General features: G+C 42.8%; 1 protein-coding gene across 3 annotated transcripts; it reads left to right on the top strand.

Moving 5' to 3' along the window:
* The first annotated feature begins 4,632 nt into the window (after positions 1-4,632).
* On the top strand, positions 4,633-21,399 carry mafgb (v-maf avian musculoaponeurotic fibrosarcoma oncogene homolog Gb). 3 transcript variants are annotated; one of them, XM_072384319.1, is made up of 4 exons: positions 4,633-4,933; positions 15,944-16,010; positions 16,153-16,218; positions 16,301-21,399. In XM_072384319.1, exons 2-4 carry the CDS (start codon positions 15,954-15,956, stop codon positions 16,781-16,783), a joined length of 606 nt encoding a protein of 201 aa, XP_072240420.1. In that variant the 5' UTR covers positions 4,633-4,933; positions 15,944-15,953; the 3' UTR covers positions 16,784-21,399. The 3 variants fall into 3 exon arrangements, with proteins under 3 accessions (XP_072240420.1, XP_072240421.1, XP_072240422.1); XM_072384320.1 differs by lacking the exon at positions 15,944-16,010 and having other exon boundaries at positions 4,635-4,933; XM_072384321.1 differs by lacking the exons at positions 4,633-4,933; positions 15,944-16,010 and adding an exon at positions 5,136-5,521.
* Positions 21,400-22,595: the final 1,196 nt, after the last annotated feature.

Genomic DNA, 22,595 nt, shown 5'->3' with positions numbered 1-22,595 from the left:
TATTTTGGTTTAATTTTTTTACTTTAAAACCGTTTCTTTTGGTTTCAGCCCATCAGTGTGAATGCAGTCTGGCCCCCAGATGGTGCTCTTTGATCAGTGTGACTCTTTTATGCGTGCCTACAAGGATCAGATTAGCCTCTCCATATTGCTGCCAGCTCAGAGTGACCTTTAAATTGACCTTTAACATTGCATTACACGTAACTACACCTCCTCGGTTGTTGGTAAATAGCATTAGCTGTGCAGCTACGATCCAAAGCTCTCTGGTGGCTTATTTTTGTCTCCTGGTGGGTCACTGCCTCCTGAATTCTTTCCCAATCAGACCCCTCCTCTCCTATAAATAAACCTCGTCTGTGCTTTAAATAATAAGAGGTAAGCATGTTTTTCCTCACCGACCTCGAGGTGCACTGTGATTGGCTCTTCTAACAGGAAACACAGTCCAGTTTTAGAAGCTCTCTGTCAGCAGGCCAAATGGCCAGAGAGGGATTTCTCCACAGACACAACCTCTGTATGACTTCTGAAGATCAGACTGAGCAGGGGGCCAACAAGTTATGTAGGATTTCTGTTAATGGGGAAAAAATGCCTGGTTGTAGTAGAATAATACTAAAAAATATTAAAAGCCCCTCCTTTTAAAATGTACTAATTCCAGTTAAATATGCTTTGAGTTAATAAAAGCCCTTCTTTCTTTAGAAAATGCCCCCATTTATTAGAGCAATAATTGTTTATTAATCTTTAAATATTGACGGTTGTGGTGGAGTAAGTCAGGTCAGTCAGTTCAGTGGGTTACCACAACCACAGATTTGACCTTTTCCAGGGTCACATGACAACTGGAGGGAGAGGGGAGTGGGGGCAAAAACACATTCCTGTTGCAAAACTATACACGTGTGGACTTTTCTCATAAACCTAAAGAAATAGAAACATTTTGATCCAGCTGCTAATAAGAAACCCGTAACATAAACCGTGTGTTTTAGGGGACCATAAGACAAAAAAGAAGGGGGTGAAAACATGAGAAACATGGCATTTTTAACCAGAAGAAAGAAGGACAGAATGAATAGTAACAGGGTGTCCTCCACTGGCTGCTGTGAGCTTAGAAACTATCAACAAGTTTTGCGTTAGTGTAATAGTAGAAGACAAAGTGCAGTTACATTTCAGGTGTATTAAGATAGAAGCTACAGAAAACTTCAGCTCTTTTTAGATATTTGGACCCGTTTCTCGAACTCCAGGCTGCTACATTTTGGATTAAGACAAGTGCCTCTTTGTGTTGGAATGAGATAGGCTTGTGGACATTTTCAGGCAATACACAGGTGCATGATGCCGAAGAAAAATGATGGAAGAGAGGCGATGGTTTGTGAAGAGCCTTGTCCTCATTATAATTGAACAATTTCTATCTGTTGTCGGATTAGTTGAGTTTCCTTAAACTAATGCACACACCAGTGTTTTTTGATTAAACTGCGCACCGCGTGCTCCTGGTGCAATCTGGCTGTTTATTTGCGCGTGCGATGGTTTTTTCCTCTGCTGCTGAAGTGTCTTTATAATCCCTCTCTTCTTCCACGCTTGCCCCTGCTGCTGTCTGTGAAGATTAGCCATTCCTGGAGAGACTTCCATTTGCCTCTCATTATTGGACTTCTGTCACCTTTCATTGGTTGGGCAGCTTTAATCGCCTTTCTTCCTCCAAAGGTGAGGAGGATGCGCTCTGTGCCAATCATCTTGACACCAGCTGACGGTCTGAGAGCTGAAACTTTGTACCTTGCGTGTGTTTGTGTGTGTGTTTTTGTTCCAGCCCTGTATGAGATTTGTATCCACAGGTAGGCCAGATGCTGCCTGTCATCTCCATTCAATCAATGTAATCGCTGACCTTTGCAGTAACGTGGTTGTTTGCATATTGTATCCAACCCAAGAGAAGAGCCAGAAACCAAGAGGAGGAAATGCTTTTTTTAATCATTAGCCTAATCCTCTCCCACCTAAAACACTAAAAAGAGATGTTTGTATTCCGTGTCCCTCCTTTTTTTGCTGTTTGTGCATTGCAGTGCTGTCAGCAATCTGTATGTGTGAGACCTGTGCATGACAGTGATCTTGGAGCTGATACACTATCAGCTTTGTGCAGCTGTCTGGTGAAACGGTCACAGAAAGAGGAACCTCAGACGGTTACCACACAGCGAGTGAATCTGCATTATGGGCCAATCTGCAGCACACAAACAGAGGAATTCAGGAGACGCACATCTTTTATTTTCTGGTGGGAATAAGATGCAAGAAAGTATTTTTCAGCGACAAATATGATTAAGTAATCAGAATGATGTGCTTAAATAGCTATAAATTAGAAACGACACATGTGGGTGTCTGTTCATTTATAATCTTTTTTTTTTAATTAATAGTTTTTCAGGAGCTTTGCTTTCATTAAGGTTATCACCCAGTGCTAGAGGCAGAAACCAGACGTTTTAATGATGTAGGAATTATTATATGCAGCACTGTGAAAAGTCTCAAACCTCTTTGTATTTTGCTTCCAAGCAACCAGATTTTATTATAGTATTTTAAAGTGATCTTGAACCATAGTTCTCCAGGCTTTTCTTTAGACATTGGCTTCTTTTTCACTCATTTTCAGCCCAGTCCTTGATCTTTTAAGAATTTGAATCATTCAAATTTTAGAAAAGGTCCCTAACTCAAGGCATGAACCGGTGTTTCAACAGAGAGTTAGGCAGAGAACCAGTCATAGACACTTAATTTGTTCTCATTAATTTAGCTGTATTTATGAAAAACACCAAAGATAACACAGTTGACAGACGTGGCATAGTATTTTTGCTCCAACAAGGCGATTAGATCTCAGCACAGTGTACATGCGTTGATAGGCAACGTGGGGTTCAGCGTCTTCCGGGGAACCCGGGAGTCGAACCACTGACTGTTTTTCCTCCTGAGCTGCCATGTAGCGTGTCCTTGAGGAACTGGACAAGTGGAAGACAAAAGAAGAAGGGTCAGCAGATGAACAGCATCTGAAAGTGATCTCCTTAAGAAAGAGGAAAAAATCCAGCAAAGACCTGACACAGGACCTGAGAGATGCATCTGGACCTTCAGCTGATCCATCTACTGTTGGCCCAAGCCTCGTCAGAAATGGTCTCCATGGAAGGGTGGCTGTCAAGAAGCCATTCTTAAGGAAGGGAAACAGGGAGAAAAGGCTGAGCTATGCCAAATGACACAAGAAGTGGACTGAAAATCAGTGGCAGCAGGTCTTATGGAGGGATGAATCCTCCCCAGAGCCCGGACCTCAACATTATTGAAGCAGTGTGGGATCATCTGACAGAGAACGGAACAAAAGGCAGCCCACATCCAAAGAAGAGCTTTGGGATGTCCTTCAAGAAGCCTGGAGAACTATTCCTGAAGACTGTTTAAAGAAATGACAAGAAAACCAAGTCGGTTTAAGAGGGTTCAGGCTGTGTTGGAGAATAAAGGAGCTCAGAACAAATACTGATTCTCTGCAAACTCAGTTTGCCCTCATATACTGCACTTCCAATGTAAATGCCTGCACCTATTTCCATTTTCCTGATAATATATGAAGAAATAAGGGGTGGCTCACAAATGGCCTATTTCATAATAACAACACCGGATTTTAGTAACTGTGCCCATCTGTAACCATTAGCTTAAGTTGGGGTTAGTTCTGAATTAATGTGTTCAAACACTTGAGTAAATGTACTTATTTAGTGTCTGTTGACATACGTACAGTCACATGTCCTGATGGGTCAACTCAAGGGCTTGCATTCATCAGAACTATGATTGGATTTTAAATCAACGTATGTATTTTTTTCCCCCTGAAAATACCAAAGTGATTTATCAGAACACATCTCCACGTTCAGCCAGTGAGCTGGTAGAGGTTTACTCCTCAAAGGCCTAACTTGTGCATCAGTAAATGATCACGTAAATGCTATTTCTGTGGCGCTGCCCGGAAATAGGCGGCTAATATTGGCTGAGTGCTTTCTTGTATTGTATGCAAAGTCATTATTTCCTCTGAAATGGAAATGGAGAGTGATAGCACATCAGCGCTAATAGCTTGGGTGAGTTTTGTTTGTACAAATTAGGAGTAATGGTGCAAGTTGTGTCATCTGTTCATGTAGATATTATCTGTTGCTTTACTCAAATAGTCAGACAGTGATACTTACATTTAGAAAGACAAAGTTTGATGAGCTATGCCTATTAAATAATTTCCAGATGAAGAGTTCTTTTTTTAATGTCTTATTCTCAAGAACAAAGTGAGATATGAGCATTGTGAAGTGTTTGTGAATTAGAAAGATTACCTTTTATTCTCTGGAAGCCAAACCAGGAACTTGTCTTTTTTTTTCAGGCCACTTCAAATTCTTCTTTTAGAGGAAGTTCATCAATCGTGATCTCCATGCTAGGACCGTGTTCTGTAAATTAGGTTAAAAACAACCTTCATAGAAAGGAAAAAAAGTGACTGCATAGTTCTTGTAACTCCATCTCAATCTCTTTTTCATGATAAATACATTTGGAAAATATATTTTATTATATCTAATGAAGCTTTTCGAAGATGTTGCGAACAGCCCCATAGACATTTGTCTTTCTTTAATCTATCTCTCTTTGTTGTTGGATCACGGGTTGGCTCTAAGTTTAGAAATGTGCACAGCTGTCTTGTCACACTTTCCGCGCCGCCTGTTGTTAAAACACGCAGTAGTAGCGTCCTGTGTCCCTTTAAATGCGGGTTGCGTAGATCCTTCATGAATGAAACCATGTGATCAAACATCATTTGACGTCTGGCGCCTCCGACCACAGACTTAAACAAGCGAGGAAGGAGTGGATATATCTAGAGACCCGCGAGGAGGCGTGAGCGGAAAAAACATTTCTCCAACTGTCTCCTTAACACCGCGTCGAGAAACCATCGGTGAAGCTCAACCTCCGACGGTGCAGTGGGTGAAAGGCGCCGGTTTGACTTCTGGTGAGTCAGTCTTGTCAAGATCTAAAGTGAAATTGCTTAAAAGTGCTGAATGTAGAGGTGTTTTGCTGAGTGCGCACGCCCGCCGCTGCCACCGCCGCCAACGAGTGCGGTCGCGTTGCTGCCAGTGAGCGCTGCCGCCGCCGCTGCCGCCGCCGCCGCCGCTGCTGCCGCTGCTGCGCCGTCCCGTCCCGTCCCGTCCCGTCCCCGCAGCCGTTTAAAGGGCAGTAGTCTATTATTGCTGAATCATCACCAAAGCGTCTCGGTACACGCTCTGCCGCGACCCAGTCGAACCGCCACGCACGCCCGACCAACCGCTGATTTCATAATAGCACAGACAAAGAGGGGAGAGTGTCAGCTTATAAATGCCATGTGTCGGAATTAGAGGATCGTGAAGGCGCGCTGATCTCTCTGGCTGGGGATTCCCTTGTTTTGAGGCTGAAACGGAGAGGAGCGAGGCTTGAAAGGAGCCGCTCAGAGCGGTGAAACCCTTCGGTAACTACACATAACCTCATTAGCGTCCCCGGCTGCCCTCACTCGGAGAAGCGGCAGCGGTGGACACAGGCTGGACACGTTCGCCCCTTCGTTCAGGTAAGACGGCTAGTCATCTGTTCGTTGCTTCCGCTTGGTTTGTTTTTCTGACTCTAAAAGCAGCCCGTAGTCTGCTTTTCGCATGTCTGGCTGATGGCGTGACGGAAATAAGCCGACAATCCGCCACCACGGGCTGTCATCCCGGAGTGTCGGGGAGCTGTCAGACGTCCCAACCGGCTAGCTAGAGAGCGTATCCCGGCTGCGCGGCAGCCAGAGCGACTGTTTTGACATTTGCTTTGTGTCAGCCACCTCCGACAGGCCTTCACCTCCAGCGTCTAGGAACTGTCCTTCTTTCTTTCTTCCTTTCTTTTTTCTCGTGTGAGCGACGTGCGCTGTCGTTTAAACGCAGAGAAACGGACGGTTTCCTCGCGTGCCTGGTTGTACACCGGCTGGGCTCGCGGCAGAGATGCTGATTCATCACAACGTTGTTATTTCTCAACGTCTGCGCGAGCGGAGCGGAGGCACGAGGGAGCCATGGCAACATGGCACCGGCGGCAGGCGGGCGGACAAAGGTCTGACGCGAGGGAAGGAAGAGCTCGGTATATATTGGGAAGGTGTTTAGCTCTGAAATAAATCTAGGCCCGGCTATGCAGTGTATGTGGGGATAATTAAAGCCTGTGCGTGTGTGTGGTGTGTGTGTGTGTGGGGGGCGGCTGAGGAAATGCTGTTTAAAACGGCATTAGTGCTGAATTAGTGAATTATTGTCAGTGAGGTTTGTTTCTTCCGAGAGCACCAGGCATGTGCACAGAGGCGTGATAAAACAGTATCGTACTCTAAATTATTCAGTTAGCCTCTCTTAACCCCGGACTCATCTCACTTTTTAAAAGATCCTATTTTTATTTATTTATTTATTTTTAAACATACAAAACCAAATGAAAGTGTATAGGGATTAAATGGTTAATTCCCATGGCAGCCAATGAAGCCTCACAGAGAACTGTGCTAAAAAAAGAAAGCTACTCACTGAACTATAATGCCTTGCAATAGCATATCCTCTGATTGATCTCTTGTGGATAGGCCATTATCTGCTGCCTGGTAGCAGCCCGTGAGCAGTGCAACTCTTAAACACTGAGTAGTAATAGGGAGGCTCTGAGGGCAACAGAAAAACAGAAACTTCACCCCCTAATGACTCCATATCAGCAGCTTTAGTTAGAGTCAGCACTCTGCAGAGTGTATCAAAAGTATGTAGTAAGCAAGTTGGCAAGTACTGTAATAGAGGGTCATAATGATGAAACAGTTGTATCAGTATTGGAGGGAAATGTACACCCCCCCTCTTTACTGTCTTCACGCACACACACACACACACACACACACACATTTCCCGTTTCCCGTTGCGCACACACAACCTATGGGCTTCGCTTTTTATACTCGGTATCAGTATTTAATCAGTGCTTGAAGTGCATTTCTCTGTCAAGTACTTTCCCCATCCTTCCCTGGTGTTCACGGTAATTGAACGCTGACCAATGCTTATGTGTGCAACTTTGCTGATGGTGGCGGAGCGGTGAGGCGCGCGGAGCAAGGGGGATGAAGGAAGAGGGAGGAAGAATGAGAGATGGGATTTGCGGAGAGATTGAGAACAAGGACCTTTTTGTCTTCAAGGCATTCCCCTGAAAATGCTGAGGCGAAGCAAATGCGCTCTCGCTTGACAGATGGCGTTTTCACTTGTTACTTACCACAGCTAGTTTCTTTGCTTTGTTTTGTGCGAGTGCAAAGATACCAAGCACCAAGTATCGGTATTTGCTGGCTCTCCGTTGGAAGTGCTAAGATTTAAAACAGTGTGTGTTAGTTCCTTTTAATAAAAGGAAGTGATACAACTATCGGTTGGCCTGTTAATATTTTGCACCTCTTTCCAACTCTGCACAATATCTGGCCTGAAGCTTCTCCTTTCAGAGCAAAGCATTGAATATCGTGCAACATCCCTCTGTTTTTATGAGCGCGGAGCGGTTCGATGCCCTGCGTGTGCAGGGGGTCAAGCTGACGAAACGCCGTGAAAATCCTCCTTTGACTGTGCGTTGAAGGCAGGATGAGGATCGAGCTAAGACAGGTGCTTATTCTTGTGGGAGGAAGAGATCAGTTTAGATGACAGGAGATTCCCCAAATCCTTAAAATAGCGTCTGCTGGAGCTTTAAGGATTTCTTATAGACATAAACCACTTAAAGAAAAAGATGAACAGATCAGTTATGAATGAAAATACTCCTGAATTGCAGCTCACTTTGCCTGGGGACACAGTAACATTTCCATAAAAGTGTTACTTATGATCACTTTTGTCTGACCAAATTTTTGATACCAATAAAACCTCAGTTTCTGTCTTAATGCACATACTTAAATGATATTTTATCTTATGGCATAGATTGTGGAATATATATATATATATTTCTAAAATCAATTGGTTTATTTTGCTTTGGCAACACCAAGGTCGATACCTGAAAGCTGTTATACAGTTAAGCTGTTAAACACCAAGCCTCGCTGTAACTTAAGAAGGTGTCCAAGTCTGTAAGTCTGCGGAAGCTGTGGTTAATGAAGTTCTGGTACTAATGTAAAGCAATAAATGGTTGAGCTATATGGTTTCTATATCCTCCCCTGCTCTGGGTTTGCATTAAAGACGACCGCACAGAGGCAGCACTTATTGCAGGGCTGGAGCAGTGGATTGCAATAGATTGCACAGGTGTTCGCAATATTCTGTCCACCTCCTGCGTGAGTCTGAACATTCGGTGTCTCGGAGCATAATTTCTTCATATCGTCTGCGTGTTTATGGTCTTGTTTACTGCTGGGATCGGTCTCAGTGAAGTCTTGTTTTGCTTGCAAATTTCAGCGAGTGTTGCAAGAAGTGGAACGAGAAACGTAAACGCAGGAATAAAAGACAGAATCGGGGTGGGGGCGAGTCGGTGAGAAAAGGAAGCAGTTGGGCAGATCAATAGTTGAGTGTTTTTTCTCCACAGTAATGATGAAATATGGTGTAAGCAGATCTGGTGTATAATCATTGCTGTGCTTCACTGTCTCTCTTTTTTCACCTCTAATCTGCTTCCGTGTGAGCGTGCCGCTCGCCCATGTGTTGTTTAGACGTTGCTTTCTATACCCACCCTCCACAGCAGCCTCAACTCCTTATTTACATAACTTCCATGAGAACCAAAAAGAAAAGTATGAAATCAAGACAAATCCCATTGCAACATGCGCCAGAAGTCAGAAGGATCAGGAAATGAAAAAAACAAGTTTGAGTTCAGTTTAAGTTGCACTTTCTGTTCTGAAGACCAGACTCTGTTATAACTCTTCGAATCTGCGTGGTCTCTGGGTAAAGTTCCCACTTTTTGCCTCTCTGAGGAGCTCTGGGATGATTTTTTGAGGAGGCCGCAGTTAGTGGAAACACGTTGCACGCAGTTGTGGTCGATGTGGCCGCATCGAGATGCTGCGAATGATGCGAAGGCCCTATCAACAGGAATATCCGCACCACCGGTTGTCTACTAGTTGCATCACCTCAAAGCACCAACTTGCCGCATTTTTTAACTGCAGTGTGACGATCCTCGGATTCTGGTGTGGATTTCTGAACCTTAAAAAGAATCACAACACACACAGTGGATCAATGCCAGGGAGCAAAGAGAGGGAAGCAACGATGTGTGTGTGTGTGTGTGTCGGTTCTTTGCCGTCACCTGTGACATTAGATTATTTCCAAGCAACAGCAGTCCTCCTGAGTTTTAACGTCACAGTTGCACACATCCAACATCATCTGAAGCCAGATGGATTCATCTTTGAGATGAAATCACTTCAAAATCACTGATGGGACTGGGAATCATCACGTAGACCTTCTTAATGTTTTACAACCCTTGTGCCCTTAGGTTCTCAGCACACAGATCTATTTTTCCTGCCTTTTATAACCAGTGCAAGAACATTTCCTCGTTCTTTCTGTGCCCTCTGAAACTAATGATTATTTTCCCTGAGTTTTCCATCGATGATGTAGTGTTCCCTCTGAGCTAATGAGTTTCTAGAGTCTAAGGGGATGTCATCAAACATCTTGTTTTTATGCGACCAGCAGTCAAAAATCAAGGCTTACATTTATGAACATGGGGCAGGAAAAGCTGGCATTATTCTAAGAAGCTCAACTAGTGAACCAAGTACTGAACATTCAGTTTCTGGTCTTAAGTATTTCTCCCCAAAGGAGAAAGTCAAGGTGGAAACTGGTTGGTTTGTTTCCGTCTTACAGAGAAAATTACCAAGTTTGGTTGGGACTTGGAGCATCAAGGTGGAGGTCATGAAATTTTTGTGCAGCTCGAGAGGATTTTCATTAAGATTGCAGAAAACTGAACGGAGGATGTGCTCTCTGAGCTTTATTTGCTTTAAAGTATCAGGAGTATGTACAACTGATGATGTTTTGTGTGGTTTTAAGAGGAAATGGAAACACACACACATGCTATTCACACCATCTTAAATGATTGACAGCTGGTGGAAAACCTAAAAATGGTCATCAGGAATGTCCCTGCTCTGAAGGCCACTGCTGCGTGCGCGTCTATTATCCACAGACACTTCTACCTGTGTGTTCACCCTTACGTCTGCTGAGACGTTCCTTACCATAGTTTCTTATTAAAGTGTCTGATAATGATGAATGAATTCCCACAGAGACGAATGATGCTTCCACTCCAACTTTCTCTTCGTCTCAACTTGGTATTGCTGACCAGGGATAAACGGTGTCTGGGAGAAATAAACTCAACACGCCGTTTGACTTATCGCTGTCTTCCCTCGCAGCTCTGTTTGTTATCCACACGCACACACAAACACAAAGAGAGAACTAACTTAACCTAAAGTACTTACATACTTTCTCCCTTCAAAAAAAAAAAAAAAAAGAAAAGAAAAAGTGCTTATGAAAAAAAAGGAGCCAGAGCTCAATTGCCTGACAGTGCAGTTTTTTTTTGCTTGTGTTGGGAAATTTGTCATCACACTCCGACTTACTACCTGGAATGGGAAAAACGTGTCGACGCCAGGACTTTTTCTTGTCTTTAATAACACGCTTGTCTCACACACACACACACACACACGCTACTCTTTTTTTAACTCTCAGAAGAGTGTGAAAATCATTGCTCTTTCTCTCTAATTACTATAATACAAATAGGAGGGGCTAGATTTGAACCTTTTCCCAAGTCTTTCCTCACCGGCCTGTGTTTTCTATCTCTGGTTTGTTATCATGCTTATTTCACGCTCTGCATATATATTCCCGTTAATAACTTCCCTTTCTGTCTCCCATGCACGCCGAGCTCAAACTGGCGCCTTTTCTCTCCCAGCCGCTCCTCGTCCTCTCTCCATGGTCCTGCATCTCTGCTGTGAAGCGGCCTCTCTGTTCACAGGTTGCCATTATCTCTGATCTGTTTTCTAATTCTTAATTAGCCTCCATATAGCGTCCGGCGTTAACTATTTGCTAACTCCCTCAACACCCACACTGGATCAATGAGCGCCAGGACTGTTTGCTTTGTTTTTTTTTGACAAAAGCAAGGTGGACCGTCGCCAGGAGCTGACTTGTGTCGCTCTCTGAGGTTTTAACTCGCGCTCTCCACATTATGCTGCCTTTGTGTCCCTCCGTCACGTCGCCTCTGTGTCCTTCTGCGTGTCTTCACTGCCTCAGTCAGATGCCACTCTTTTTGTCTTCGGTTACTCTCCCAGCAAGTTCAGGGGGCTGTTATAGTCGGATTTATTCAATAAACACTTAGAATCTGTCCTTCATCATTCCCTACCTGCTGTTTTGTTACTGCGCACGTACACCCATGAACACCAGCCCTCGGGTCATTTTTGGAGCCACTAATCTGATCGTTTATTTTCCTCCGTCTGTGTGGCGCTTTGCTGGCTTTTAAGTAAGTCTCTTTCTAGGAAATTCGTCGGTGTGTGGCAGTAGTGACCGGAGCAGAAGGTTCCCTCAAACAAGATTAATTAGAGCCCTGTCTGAAACCGCCTCACGCACACAAGCATGCACGGAGTTCATTATCCTGCCAGTCTGCACCACATGTAGAGAAAGGAGTCCTGTGTTCCTCCATCTATCTTTACGAGGCCTATGATCACCACGTTCACCTCCTGCTACTCTTTTACTCTCATTGTGGTTCCTTCTCTCCAGAACTGGTTTTGTCCACAAGACTTGATGTGAAGTTTTTCTGCAGGTTGGAGGAGAAGGAAGGGGGTGTCATCACACTGGATCAGCTTCAGAACTTTTCCCATTGGAGGTTTTAGTTGTGGTCGTTGCTGAGTTCACTTTATTTCGTTTCTTTTTTTTCATCGACCCCAATCTCCCCTCCCTCCCTCATTCGACTCAACAGCTAAGCTCTTACAAATGTGTTGAGGATGCATTTTCACCCAAACACTCTCCCACCCCCTCTTCTTCCTGCTCCTCTGCCCTCCCCATCGTCCCACTCCTCCTCATCTCCCTTCCTCCCTTCATCCCCACCTCTGTCCTTCTTCTCCTCCCGACTCGCTCGTCTCTCTTTTTCTTCTTTCTCCCTTGTCATTTGCACCCCCCACCCCGTCTTCCCTCCATACTCAGCGTTTTTCTCGGCTGTGGGTGTGATGTCTCTGTGTAACGCTAATCAGCTCTGGGGACGTCAGCATTCTTTCAGTCCTCCTTCACCACCACCAGCACTCCCTCCTCTTCCTCTTCCTCCTCCTCCTCTTCTCCCTTTTTCTACTCTGATCTCACCTTGGTATCTTTCCAATCTGTCACTTTTTCCCCCTCCCAACTTTATCTTTTCTTGTCTTCCAGCCATATTTTACTTGTCTCCACCATTTTTCACCTTCGCCACCATCCTCACCTTCATGTCTGTCCTGTGTGTGTGTGTGTGTGTGTGTGTGTGTTGTCTCTCCACTGTAACTGTAAGCAGCTCTACTCTTGAGTCGTCAGCGTTCTTTCAGTTGCTCCATAAAAATACCGCCTGCCACAGCAAAAACGCTGTCTGTTGTAGCAACAGCAGCTTTGGCATTGACCACACTGCAACGATCACCCCACAAACTTAATGGCAAGGACACCCCTGAACCGTTTGTGTATGTGTGTGTGTTTGTCTCAGCTCAGTGTACAAAGCCTTTACACGGCAGATGATTCTTAACCTGGTTGACTTATTCCCGGTCCAAGCTCTTTGTTGCAGTGTACTGCCGCCAGCTACGGCTACAGATTTAACTTTCATGTCAACAAAGTAAAGTTTTAGTGTGGAATGAACAGTGAATTTGAATTACTTTCCTTCCTTATAAGTCTTAGACAAACAGACAAAACAGTTTAGTCTTTCATGTTAGCAGCGTGGGTGAATGCCCACAGTGTGTGGACGAGAAAAACAAAAGGAAATTTTCACAGAATTACTAGCTGTCAAGAACTCAAGAGCTCACCTTTAATCCTTAGGAGCTGATTATGTATCACTAAGTAATGTGTACAGACCCTTATTTTTAATTGTCTCAGGAAATAACTGGTTTTTGAACAGCTGGTCGGACATTTTTCAATATTTTCTGAGCACCGACCAGACAACTAATTGTCAAGTTTTAAAAATAAGTCGTCTTCTGTTTGGTTTGTAAAGAAAATATGAAGACGGGAACGTATTGAATCCTGGAGTTAGACTTGGAACAAACATTGGGAGTGTAGTAATATAATATGCATGGTGAACACTTTTAATTGGTATTAATCCATTAAAGGAAACGGTCATTTGCTGTTGCCGAAGCACAAACATCATCTTTCTTTACCTGTGACACAGTTGGATTCGATCATGATTCATTTCAGCTGCTTTGTTCAAGTCTGGCACATTTTTTAAATTAAGAACAAATTTACAAACCATAGAAAGCCATAATCTGGCAATCAAGACATTTTTTATGTTTAATTCTTTAGCAAAACCATTAGAATAGTATCGATTCACCTGAATAACAACAAAAATGTTGCATTTCCATCACAACTTCCAGTTTTTCACTATTAGCACCTCGTTCTTGCTGTGTTTTTATGGCACCAGCTGCTTCTCTTAAAGGCTTAATATGTCCACCAGTCGACCCGCTGCATTGCAATAACTATCCACTGACATCAACATTATGGATTTAGTTCAAAGCCAAACACGTTGACATCAATGTGGACACATTTGAATTTCCAGGAAAAAGAAATGGGAGAGCCCAGTAACCTGGAGAAGGCCGTTTGTCACCCTAACCCATAAAATGTACAGTTAAAAAAGAGGAAAATTAATCATTAATCAGATTATTTGTAAATATTAGAAAAGAGTTATTTTGAATTCTTGTTGCAGACCTGACCGGTATAGCTGTGCATCAGCAGGTAAAGTGGTCACCTTGATCAAAAGGTTGGTGGGTGTCTTTGGGCATGACACTGAACGCCACATTGTCTAGACAAGGTTATAAAGCGCTATGTAAGTGCAGACCATTTTCTTAAAGCCACACTCCCTTTGAAAGCAACTTTCCTCTGCACACGTGCGCACTTGGCAGGTTAGTTGTAGCAGGCATCTCGGAGAAGTCGCTGCTGTTGTTCTGTGGATTTGTGCTGTCTCAGTATCTTTTGTCTGTTCTTGTTATCCTCGACTCCGTGATGTTGACGTCTGGGCTCTGTGGGAGCCTCACCATCTGTTTGTTGTTCTTTCTGCTGAAGACGGTCCTTTACGGCCCTGACTGTCTTTGTAGCTGGAGCGTCGCTACACAGTGAATTTGGGATCCAGTGGATGCCCGTTTTATTGTTTAGGAACATCTTTTTAAGGCGATTCTGTTTAAACTTGGTATCCAACCTTTTGAAGTACACAAAAACATTGTTGTTTTTCAGTTCTTTAAACTGTTAAGATTGCATGTTTGTGTGCTCGCAGCTAACTGTTTTTCATGTGTGTTTTATTGTGCGCCGCCGGCATGGCAGCAGGGTAACGTATACGTGTTTGGCGGCATGTTTTTTGTTTGTATTTTGATGGAGGGTGGGGGGTTTGGGCACAGGGGAAATAAACCAGTGCCTGCCAGGAAAACATCCTCCTTTTTTTTCTTCTTACCCCCTCTGTCTTTACTCACCACCCCCACCCCTGGCAGCCTCCATGTCTTTGATGTGTCTATTGTGTGAGGATGCACCTCGAGCTGTGCAGGGGAACATGAGGATGGACGGCATCCAGTTATTGGGAAGAAGCTCTTTATTTGCGCAGTTAAATGAGAAAACACGTGAAACTGTTAAGGTGAACTGGAAGTGCTTGGAATGAAACAGTGCTGCTGCTCCATCGTGTTAAACCTCACTCGTCATCGCTCTTTTCCTACGTTCTTCCTCGGGCCGTAGAAAAATGTAAAATATGCTGTACATTTGACATGTTTCATGCACACGCATAATTAGCTGTATGTGCTTGCTGCTGTGTTTTTCTTTGATCTGAAGCTATTTATAACTGTAGGATTTGTGGCGGAGCTCGCGCACCCTCAGACAGACAGAGGTTCATTGTGGGGGAGGCGCACTGGCACGCTTTTTTTTTTTATCAAAAAGAATAAAGATAAAATGGGACGTGTTGGATAGGTGTCACAAACATGTCCTCAGAAGAAGGAGCTTTTAAAATGAACCCAGCTTTATTTCTTATTCTAACTTTTCCTGCCTCTAACCATTGAATCTGTGTAACTGAATTTCTGATTCAGCAGTATCAGGTGCAGCAGTTTGGCAGCGAGGCAGGTTTTTATGGTTTGAGGACAACTATGTTTATATGTTAAACAGCCAATCGCATGCAGTCTTGTTGACCTCCTTTGACCGTAGCTATGTTTTGGTTGAACCCTTTGTTTCCTGCGACTGTTTAACACCTTCCTAATATCGGAGTGTGTGTGAGACGAGAGCTGAAATTTTTGTGGGGGAGAGGGGAGGAGGGGAGTGATATCGGGAATCTGCTGAATCATCATGACTGGTCTCATGATGATCGCTCAGCAGCAGCAGCAACAACAACAATAGCCTCTCTTTATCACACACACACGCACACACAGGTCTGAGAGATGAGAGCAAGGCCAACACACCACACAAAGCATGTCATTGAGAGCTTGTGGAGAAGCTCATCTGCGGAGCAGTGCGCTCTAAGGACTGATCTCATCTTTTGCACTTCCACTCTTGCTCTTTGTTGACATCTGATTCACACTTCTGTCTCCATCCTTTTGTCTCTTGTTTCCACTTTGGTTCAGTTGCACATGCTTAATTTCATTTGGTTTGACTCTTTTCATCCCCCACAGTTGCAGGTGTGTTCGTCTGTTTTTCTTCTTCTCTTTGTTTAGGCGTGCAGTTGAGATGGTTGTTACAGTTAGTGTTCCTCAGGAGTCCTTCCCACAAATTTTACCACTTCCTCTTCTTTCTTGCTCATTTCATTCCTATTGGCCTGAAGCCAGCCAATGAGAGTTCAACAGCTCGAAGGTAGTGGGCACTGTCAGTGAAACCACAAGGAAACAGGAAGTCAGGGAAATTCTAAGAAAAGTTTGTCACTTTCTCTCATGCAGACTCATAAAGATGCAAAAATCTGTAACAAGCCCCCAAGACCATGCCACAGTGGCAGATTTTCATGTGGTATGTCTCTACTTTGCTTGATAGTGATCTGCAACAAATTCATTTAGATTTAACGTAAAAATTATGTTTTTTCTTTACCACATTTGTTTATTTTGATGTGGTTGCCTCGGTATGAATTTTCTATGCTTATGTGTCTCCAAAGGTCTGTGCAGAAGAGCGAGGCTCTTGTGGCATGACGACGACTAACAAAGGAAATAAAGCCTTAAAGGTGAGCGACCGTACCTTTAAGCGGAGTTCTCTGTATTTGATTTGGTCTGAGCGCCTCCCCTCCTTCTTCCCTTTTCCTGCAGGTGAAGCGTGAGCCGGGAGAGAATGGCACCAGTCTCACCGACGACGAGTTGGTGACCATGTCGGTGCGGGAGCTGAACCAGCACCTCCGAGGGCTCTCCAAAGAAGAGATCCTGCAGCTGAAACAGCGGAGGCGCACCCTCAAGAATCGGGGCTATGCCGCCAGCTGCCGAGTGAAGCGGGTCACCCAGAAGGAGGAGCTGGAGAAGCAGAAGGCCCAGCTGCAGCAGGAAGTGGACAAACTGGCCAATGAGAATGCTTCGATGCGCATCGAGCTGGATGCTCTGAGGTCTAAGTACGAAGCGTTGCAGACCTTTGCCAGGACTGTGGCACGAAGCCCCACTGTCGGGGTCGGGGTGAGGGCTGGAGGAGGAGGGGGTGGAGGGATGGCGTCCTCGGTCATTGGTCCGCTCATACCGGGGAAGGTGGCGACGGCGACCAGCGTGATTACTATAGTGAAGTCAAAGACGGATGCACGGTCTTGAGGGAAAGAAAGATAGAGTAGGGTGTAACGGGATGGAGTTCAGCTGCATCCGATTAATCCTTCATCTCTGCTGCTTCCTTCTCCTCCACCTGCACCAACTTCAAACAGCTGGGCAGCAGCACTTGCATGGCCTCAGCGTGTTCCCGCCACCCGTCTCAGATCTGTGCAGATGAAGGACAGGATGGAAACAGAGGAGGATTATCAAGTCTGTAAAGAAGCTCTTGGTCAGGGCACGATCACTTAGAACAAGGAAAACAATAATGCAGGGTCTGTATGGTTGCTGAATGGATGAACCGTCTTATTTCATGCCAAGAATATGAATCTTAAAAATTGGAAATACCCACAAACACGTTCTTTGGTTAAATGAGTCAAGTTTCCGGTGTTTAGTTTAACTGCTGGTTATATAGATCTTTATGTCTTGAGGTGCATAATATTCCTGCCAAAAAAACTAGATTTAAAATTGGGAAAACAAACAAACAAAAGCTAAAAAATGTTTCATTAAATATGCTAATAGAGTCATGTAGCCTGTGTTTTGGATTCATGAAAGAGAAGTCGATGGATTTGCGTGACCTGCTGATTTCAGTGACTGCACTGAAGCACCATCTTGTTCCACCTACCCAAGAACTTTTTCTGAAAAGTACTATAGAAAAGTATATATTATACAATGGTGGTAACTGTATTTCTACTGTTTTGTACTGTGCTGTCATTCACATGAGGTCCAAGGTGTATTCTCTGTGTGTGAATTGTTGTATATCAGGAATTCTGTGAAATTCTGTGGAGCGTGTTTGTTTTGGTACCGCTATATTTAGTTAGCCGTGTTTTTATTTAGTTTTTTTCTACAGTCTCCTCACTTTTGATGTGCGACTCTTGCTCCTTCCTAACTCTTCTCTCTCTGTCCTTCCATTTTGTATTTCTTTTATCTCAATTCCAACTGGCTTCCATTAATACTCACAGTACTTCCTGGATTTATCAGAAAGAAGGGGGCCAAGGCAATTGATGTTTACCAAAAAAATGAACACTCAAAAAGATACATTGGAAAAAGTTATTCAAGTTATTTTGGTGGGGAAGAATTTTCAGGGAAATGGCCGTTCGAACAGCTTAGCTAAATGAAGATTAAGTTGTCTTCTGTCTGAGAAATTTGAAAGGGCAAGTGCCTTGGTCTCCTAATGACATACATCAAAAAGAAAGTCAAGAAGAGTTGCGGAGGAATGATGCTTAGCAGGAATCACAGCATTTATCTCTTGCTGTGCGTTGTTGGACAAGCTGTGTAGTAGCCATCAGGACCGATGATATAAGCAACGCTCATTTATGTGACTGTGGAGCTCAATTAAAACAGAAGGATCTGCAAACAGGAGCCCGTATTTATCCTCATTTTCCCACACAGAGGATACGTTTTTGAGCTTTGCTGCTCTGTAATGAGTAGAAAGTTCACACGTCTGTTTGATGCTAATGGCTTGGTGTCACATGCTGATAAATTTCTATTGGCTATCATAACTGTAGGTATTTACACCTACAGGAAAGTTTTCTTTATGCAGTTAATGCTGCACTCCTTTTGTTTTCAGCCACTAGCTCAACTTGCAAGTGCAGATCTGGTTACTGACAAAGCAGTGAGCCAACTACGGGAACTAGAGATTCTCTTAATTTCCAGTCGCACAAATGGGCTGTAATTTCTTTCAGGCTTTACTATAGAAGTAGTCCTTTGTGGTGTTCTATACTCAGAGAGTCTATGTTGGGTGGAGTCAGTAATTTTATAAAGACGATTATCTTTGCATTGTTTGTAATGACATGTAAAAAAGGTATTACAAAATCTGTTTGATATACAGTATCTCTCTATTTTGCAATTGTACCAAAAGTGGCTTAACTACTGAATAGCTTTGTTTCTTTCCCTAGTGAATAGGCACGTGTGTGTAACGGTGGACTAGCGTTTGGTGTGCTGTGTAGGTACGTGACGAGGTAATTTAGTGTTCACTTTTTCATGGCTATGACTTTGATCTGTGTTTGATTTCGGGCCGAAGCGGATGATGACACAGTGGGTAACTGCACTCTCTCTCTAATCATCACATCTTTGTGGCCCATCGCTCAGCTCCCACACTGCAGACGTATCAGATCATTTGTTAATCTGCACCTATGAGCTATGAATTTAGCTGACCCATTTGTGTGTCCGGTGCTCGTTGTTGCAGATAAAACCTCACAGGCTTCGTGATGTTGCGTATTCAGGTCATCTGACAGTGTAACAGAGATGTGAAACTCAGCTACAGGGCTTCATGGCTGCATCACAAACTGCTCCTCCAGTAACTTATTTTTGTAGTGTGTATTAAGGACATTTTTGTTTTTTTTTGCTGTGTACATTTTATGTATATTTAATGTTGTTCTTGTGTTTGTTTTTGAGCTCTTCTGCAAGTGTCAGGGAAGTTAAAATGACATTTGTTATTGTATATGGTGTTTTATAAAGTGAAAAAGTATATTCTGCTATTTAATGGCCTGTCTGTCAGAGAGCGAAGTTTACCTTTTTGAGTACGGTTGCCTCAAACATTTTGAACCTGATTTAAAGCGGACATTTACTGAACCGATGAGAAAAACTGGTGAGAAATCACATACGTGCAGCCTTTTACCTGAACCGCCACACCACTGTGACGAAAACTGGGTTAGCTGTCCTACTGCTGTGCAGTTAGCATGATTAGTACATTTTTCGTCATCTTTACAGAACATCTCAAATAGAATATGAACAGTGAGCAAAGGTTGAGGGATTTCTCTCTAATCAAATGTGAGCCCAGAGAGCTCCAGATGTCAAATGAAGAGGACTTATGGTGGTAATATACTCAGCCGTGTTCCGCCACAAGCAGATTTAAACTCCACACCATATTTACAAAAACAAACATACCCTGCTTTGTTTAAAATAGGGGATTCATTTATTTGATTATCTGCTGAATCTGTGAAAAAGTTTTTTCTCCCCGTCACTCTGATGCTTCCTATCTGTTTTTATATTTCTCTGTTCAATGTTGTTTTTCTCTGGCAAGTCCTGTGTGTGTGAGTGTGTGGTCATGTAATACAGAACCAGGCCGTGTGAAACTGTACGACTGTTTGTGCCTCTGTTTCATCCCACTCTGTATTTTCATGCTCTGCAAAGGATACATACTGTGGAAGTGTAAATGTCTAATTATCCAAACTGTGGAGGCCAAAACTAGAACTCCTGCCACCCAGCACACGTGATGCTAGCGTACTCGTCTGTTTTCATGAAAGCAGGTACAACACTGTGTGACCAGGTTGAATAATATTTTATAGACGTTACCTTTGTCTAAATTAAGCTTATGTGTTGTGGCTTTTACTCAGTTTCACCACAAAAGTGTGACACATGGAAATAATCACATTTCTTTTTTTCTTTCTTTTTAAATCTACTTCCTACTGAGAGGAAGACACAATGGAAATATCACATAGCTGTCACTGTCAGTGTGAGCTGAGAATTGCTATTTTTGTCCTCCAGTGTGAAGCGTTGTGTGGGCTCTTTAGACAAATGAGGTTAAATATTACAGAAGACACGATCAGCTGACAGCGCTCACCTTCGCTGATAATCGGACGGGCCAGCTTGGTGGTTATTCATACTGGAGTTTATGAGCTGTAAGATGTGTCGAGCTTATTTTCTGCTGCCTGTACAGGGGTCATACCCTCCTCACGATAAGACGTTTCATCACAAACCAGAGCGACCGCTCATACTCAACCCTATAAATAATTTACAGGGGCTGAGAAAGAGGTGGTGGAGACACATCTGATAAAACTCTTAACCAAGCCCTTCCTCAAACCATCCAATTCTTCTAGAAGACGCAAATCATTAACTCCTTATCTTGCTGCTTGGCCAATCGGTATGTAGTCATTTAGTTGTTTTCCTGTCTAGTGAATCACACCACTGGACTCTAAAAAGCCCTTTCACCCAACACTGATCCAGATCAATGAAAGTAAATGAACCAAGAATTCCTTTGATCGTCTGTTTGGTGTTTTCATCACTCATAGCATTTGTTAATGCATCTCAAGTTACTCTGTGTTCTGCCGTCCCTTCCTCTCTGCTCCCCCACGCCAGTTAAACAACTTCTAATGAACATGTTTTCCCACAGATTTCAGCTATTATTGGCTTGTTTTTGCTTTTGTTTGTAACAGTTTGACCCCATGTAACATTTTTTTTTACCACTGGCGTGCCGTTGAGCAGCTCATCAAAGCCGGGATGTTTTTTTTTTTTCTGTTTATAAAAGTAAACATTAAAGCTACAGAGACGTAAAGCGTTTGTATGGAGGTGACGTAAACCTAGAAAAGCCCTTGTAATAAGAAATTCTGTGTTTTGTAATATTTCTGTATGGGGTGTAATAAATTATTCTACAACAGTACTTTCTATGGGAAAAACCTTATAATGTGACAGTCTTTGTAAGTATTTATCAACTAAATTATTGTACTTTTTTGTTTTGTTTTTAAATCTGTTGATAGTGCTGATGACAAGGTATTGGTAATCATGATATTAACTGTTTCATCATGGATATGATGCATCTTTTAATTTAATAATGTATATACTATACGTTTGTTGAAAAACAGCTTACTTTATTTTGTATATGACCAATAAACATGTTTTAAAACACAACTTGTGTGTATTGTGCAAATGTTATGCCATATTAATGGATTTTAGCACAAGTGCTCATTAATATGATGCTAAGCTAACGGTGCAATAGGTAAAATAAACCTTTAGGCTTATAGTAGGGAAATTAAAAGACCATTTGCACTAGTGTGTTTCCAAACATATGTACCAATGGCAGCATTTTTCCAACATGAAATCACTTTATGCTTTTAATTCAACATGCTTACATGTATGCGTCGTCTCTCTTTTTAAATACGAGTCATAATGCAGAAGCACGACCCCATACAAACACTGCAATACCCAAACTTCTGTGGTTTGTTGTCATTAAGTTAAAACATCTGCAGTGATGACTGATGCTAACTGATCTGCAACCCCAGTGCATGAATGATGGTGCCGACTGCCAACTTAAGCCAAAATCTTTTACTTAAATCTTCTCTTTCCAACAAATTAAACTATATTTTAAATGAAGTTTGTTCTGTTACTTTGAAGTAAACACAGGCAGTGTTTACTTCACCGTTTACAGTTTAGACATTAAATTGATGTGCTGCAATATCACAAACTTGAAATTAAATATGATTTATTTTTAATAGAATCACCCATCGCTGTTCACACTGTTTTTAATTCTATTGTATTATTATATACCACATGTTTGTATCTTTGCTAAATCTGTTGGGAGCATCAGGATATTATCAGAGCTTGTTCCTCTTGCACAGGGTTGAAAATAAAGTAGCACTTTATTGTACACTGTCTTTGATTAATTATAAAAGCTTGCTTTACAGTAAGGTTAATGATGGATGAAGATGATTGTTTAACATGTTTCTGAGTTCAACCGATATGGCTGCGCTCATTGGCTAACTGTGAAATAAAGACATGGGTGGATTTTCGCTCTGGAAAGGTTTATTCTTCAAGATTAAACTAGTTAGAATAATTCCCATTTGACCACCAAAAAACCCCCATTAAAATTAAAAAATAGATCCTGAACAAAACAAAACAGACAAAAACAGCTGAAAACAGGAAGAAAGTATCACTTAAATAATTTAAAACGGATACCAAAGTGATAAAGATCATCCTGCTTTACCCTCTGTTGAACAAAGGTTTCAAACCCAGGAAGGCAGGGCAGAGAAAAGTCCTCCATATATATGTGTGTGTGTGTGTGTGTATATAAAAAAACTCCAAACTCTGTCTCTTTAAAAAAAAA

Source organism: Leuresthes tenuis, unplaced genomic scaffold, assembly GCF_036924035.1.
Source record: "Leuresthes tenuis unplaced genomic scaffold, fLeuTen1.0.hap1 SCAF_4, whole genome shotgun sequence".
Classification (NCBI taxonomy): Eukaryota; Metazoa; Chordata; class Actinopteri; order Atheriniformes; family Atherinopsidae; genus Leuresthes; species Leuresthes tenuis.
The sequence above is the reverse complement of the archived record's forward strand: the minus strand, read 5'-3'. Positions and strand labels throughout refer to the sequence as shown.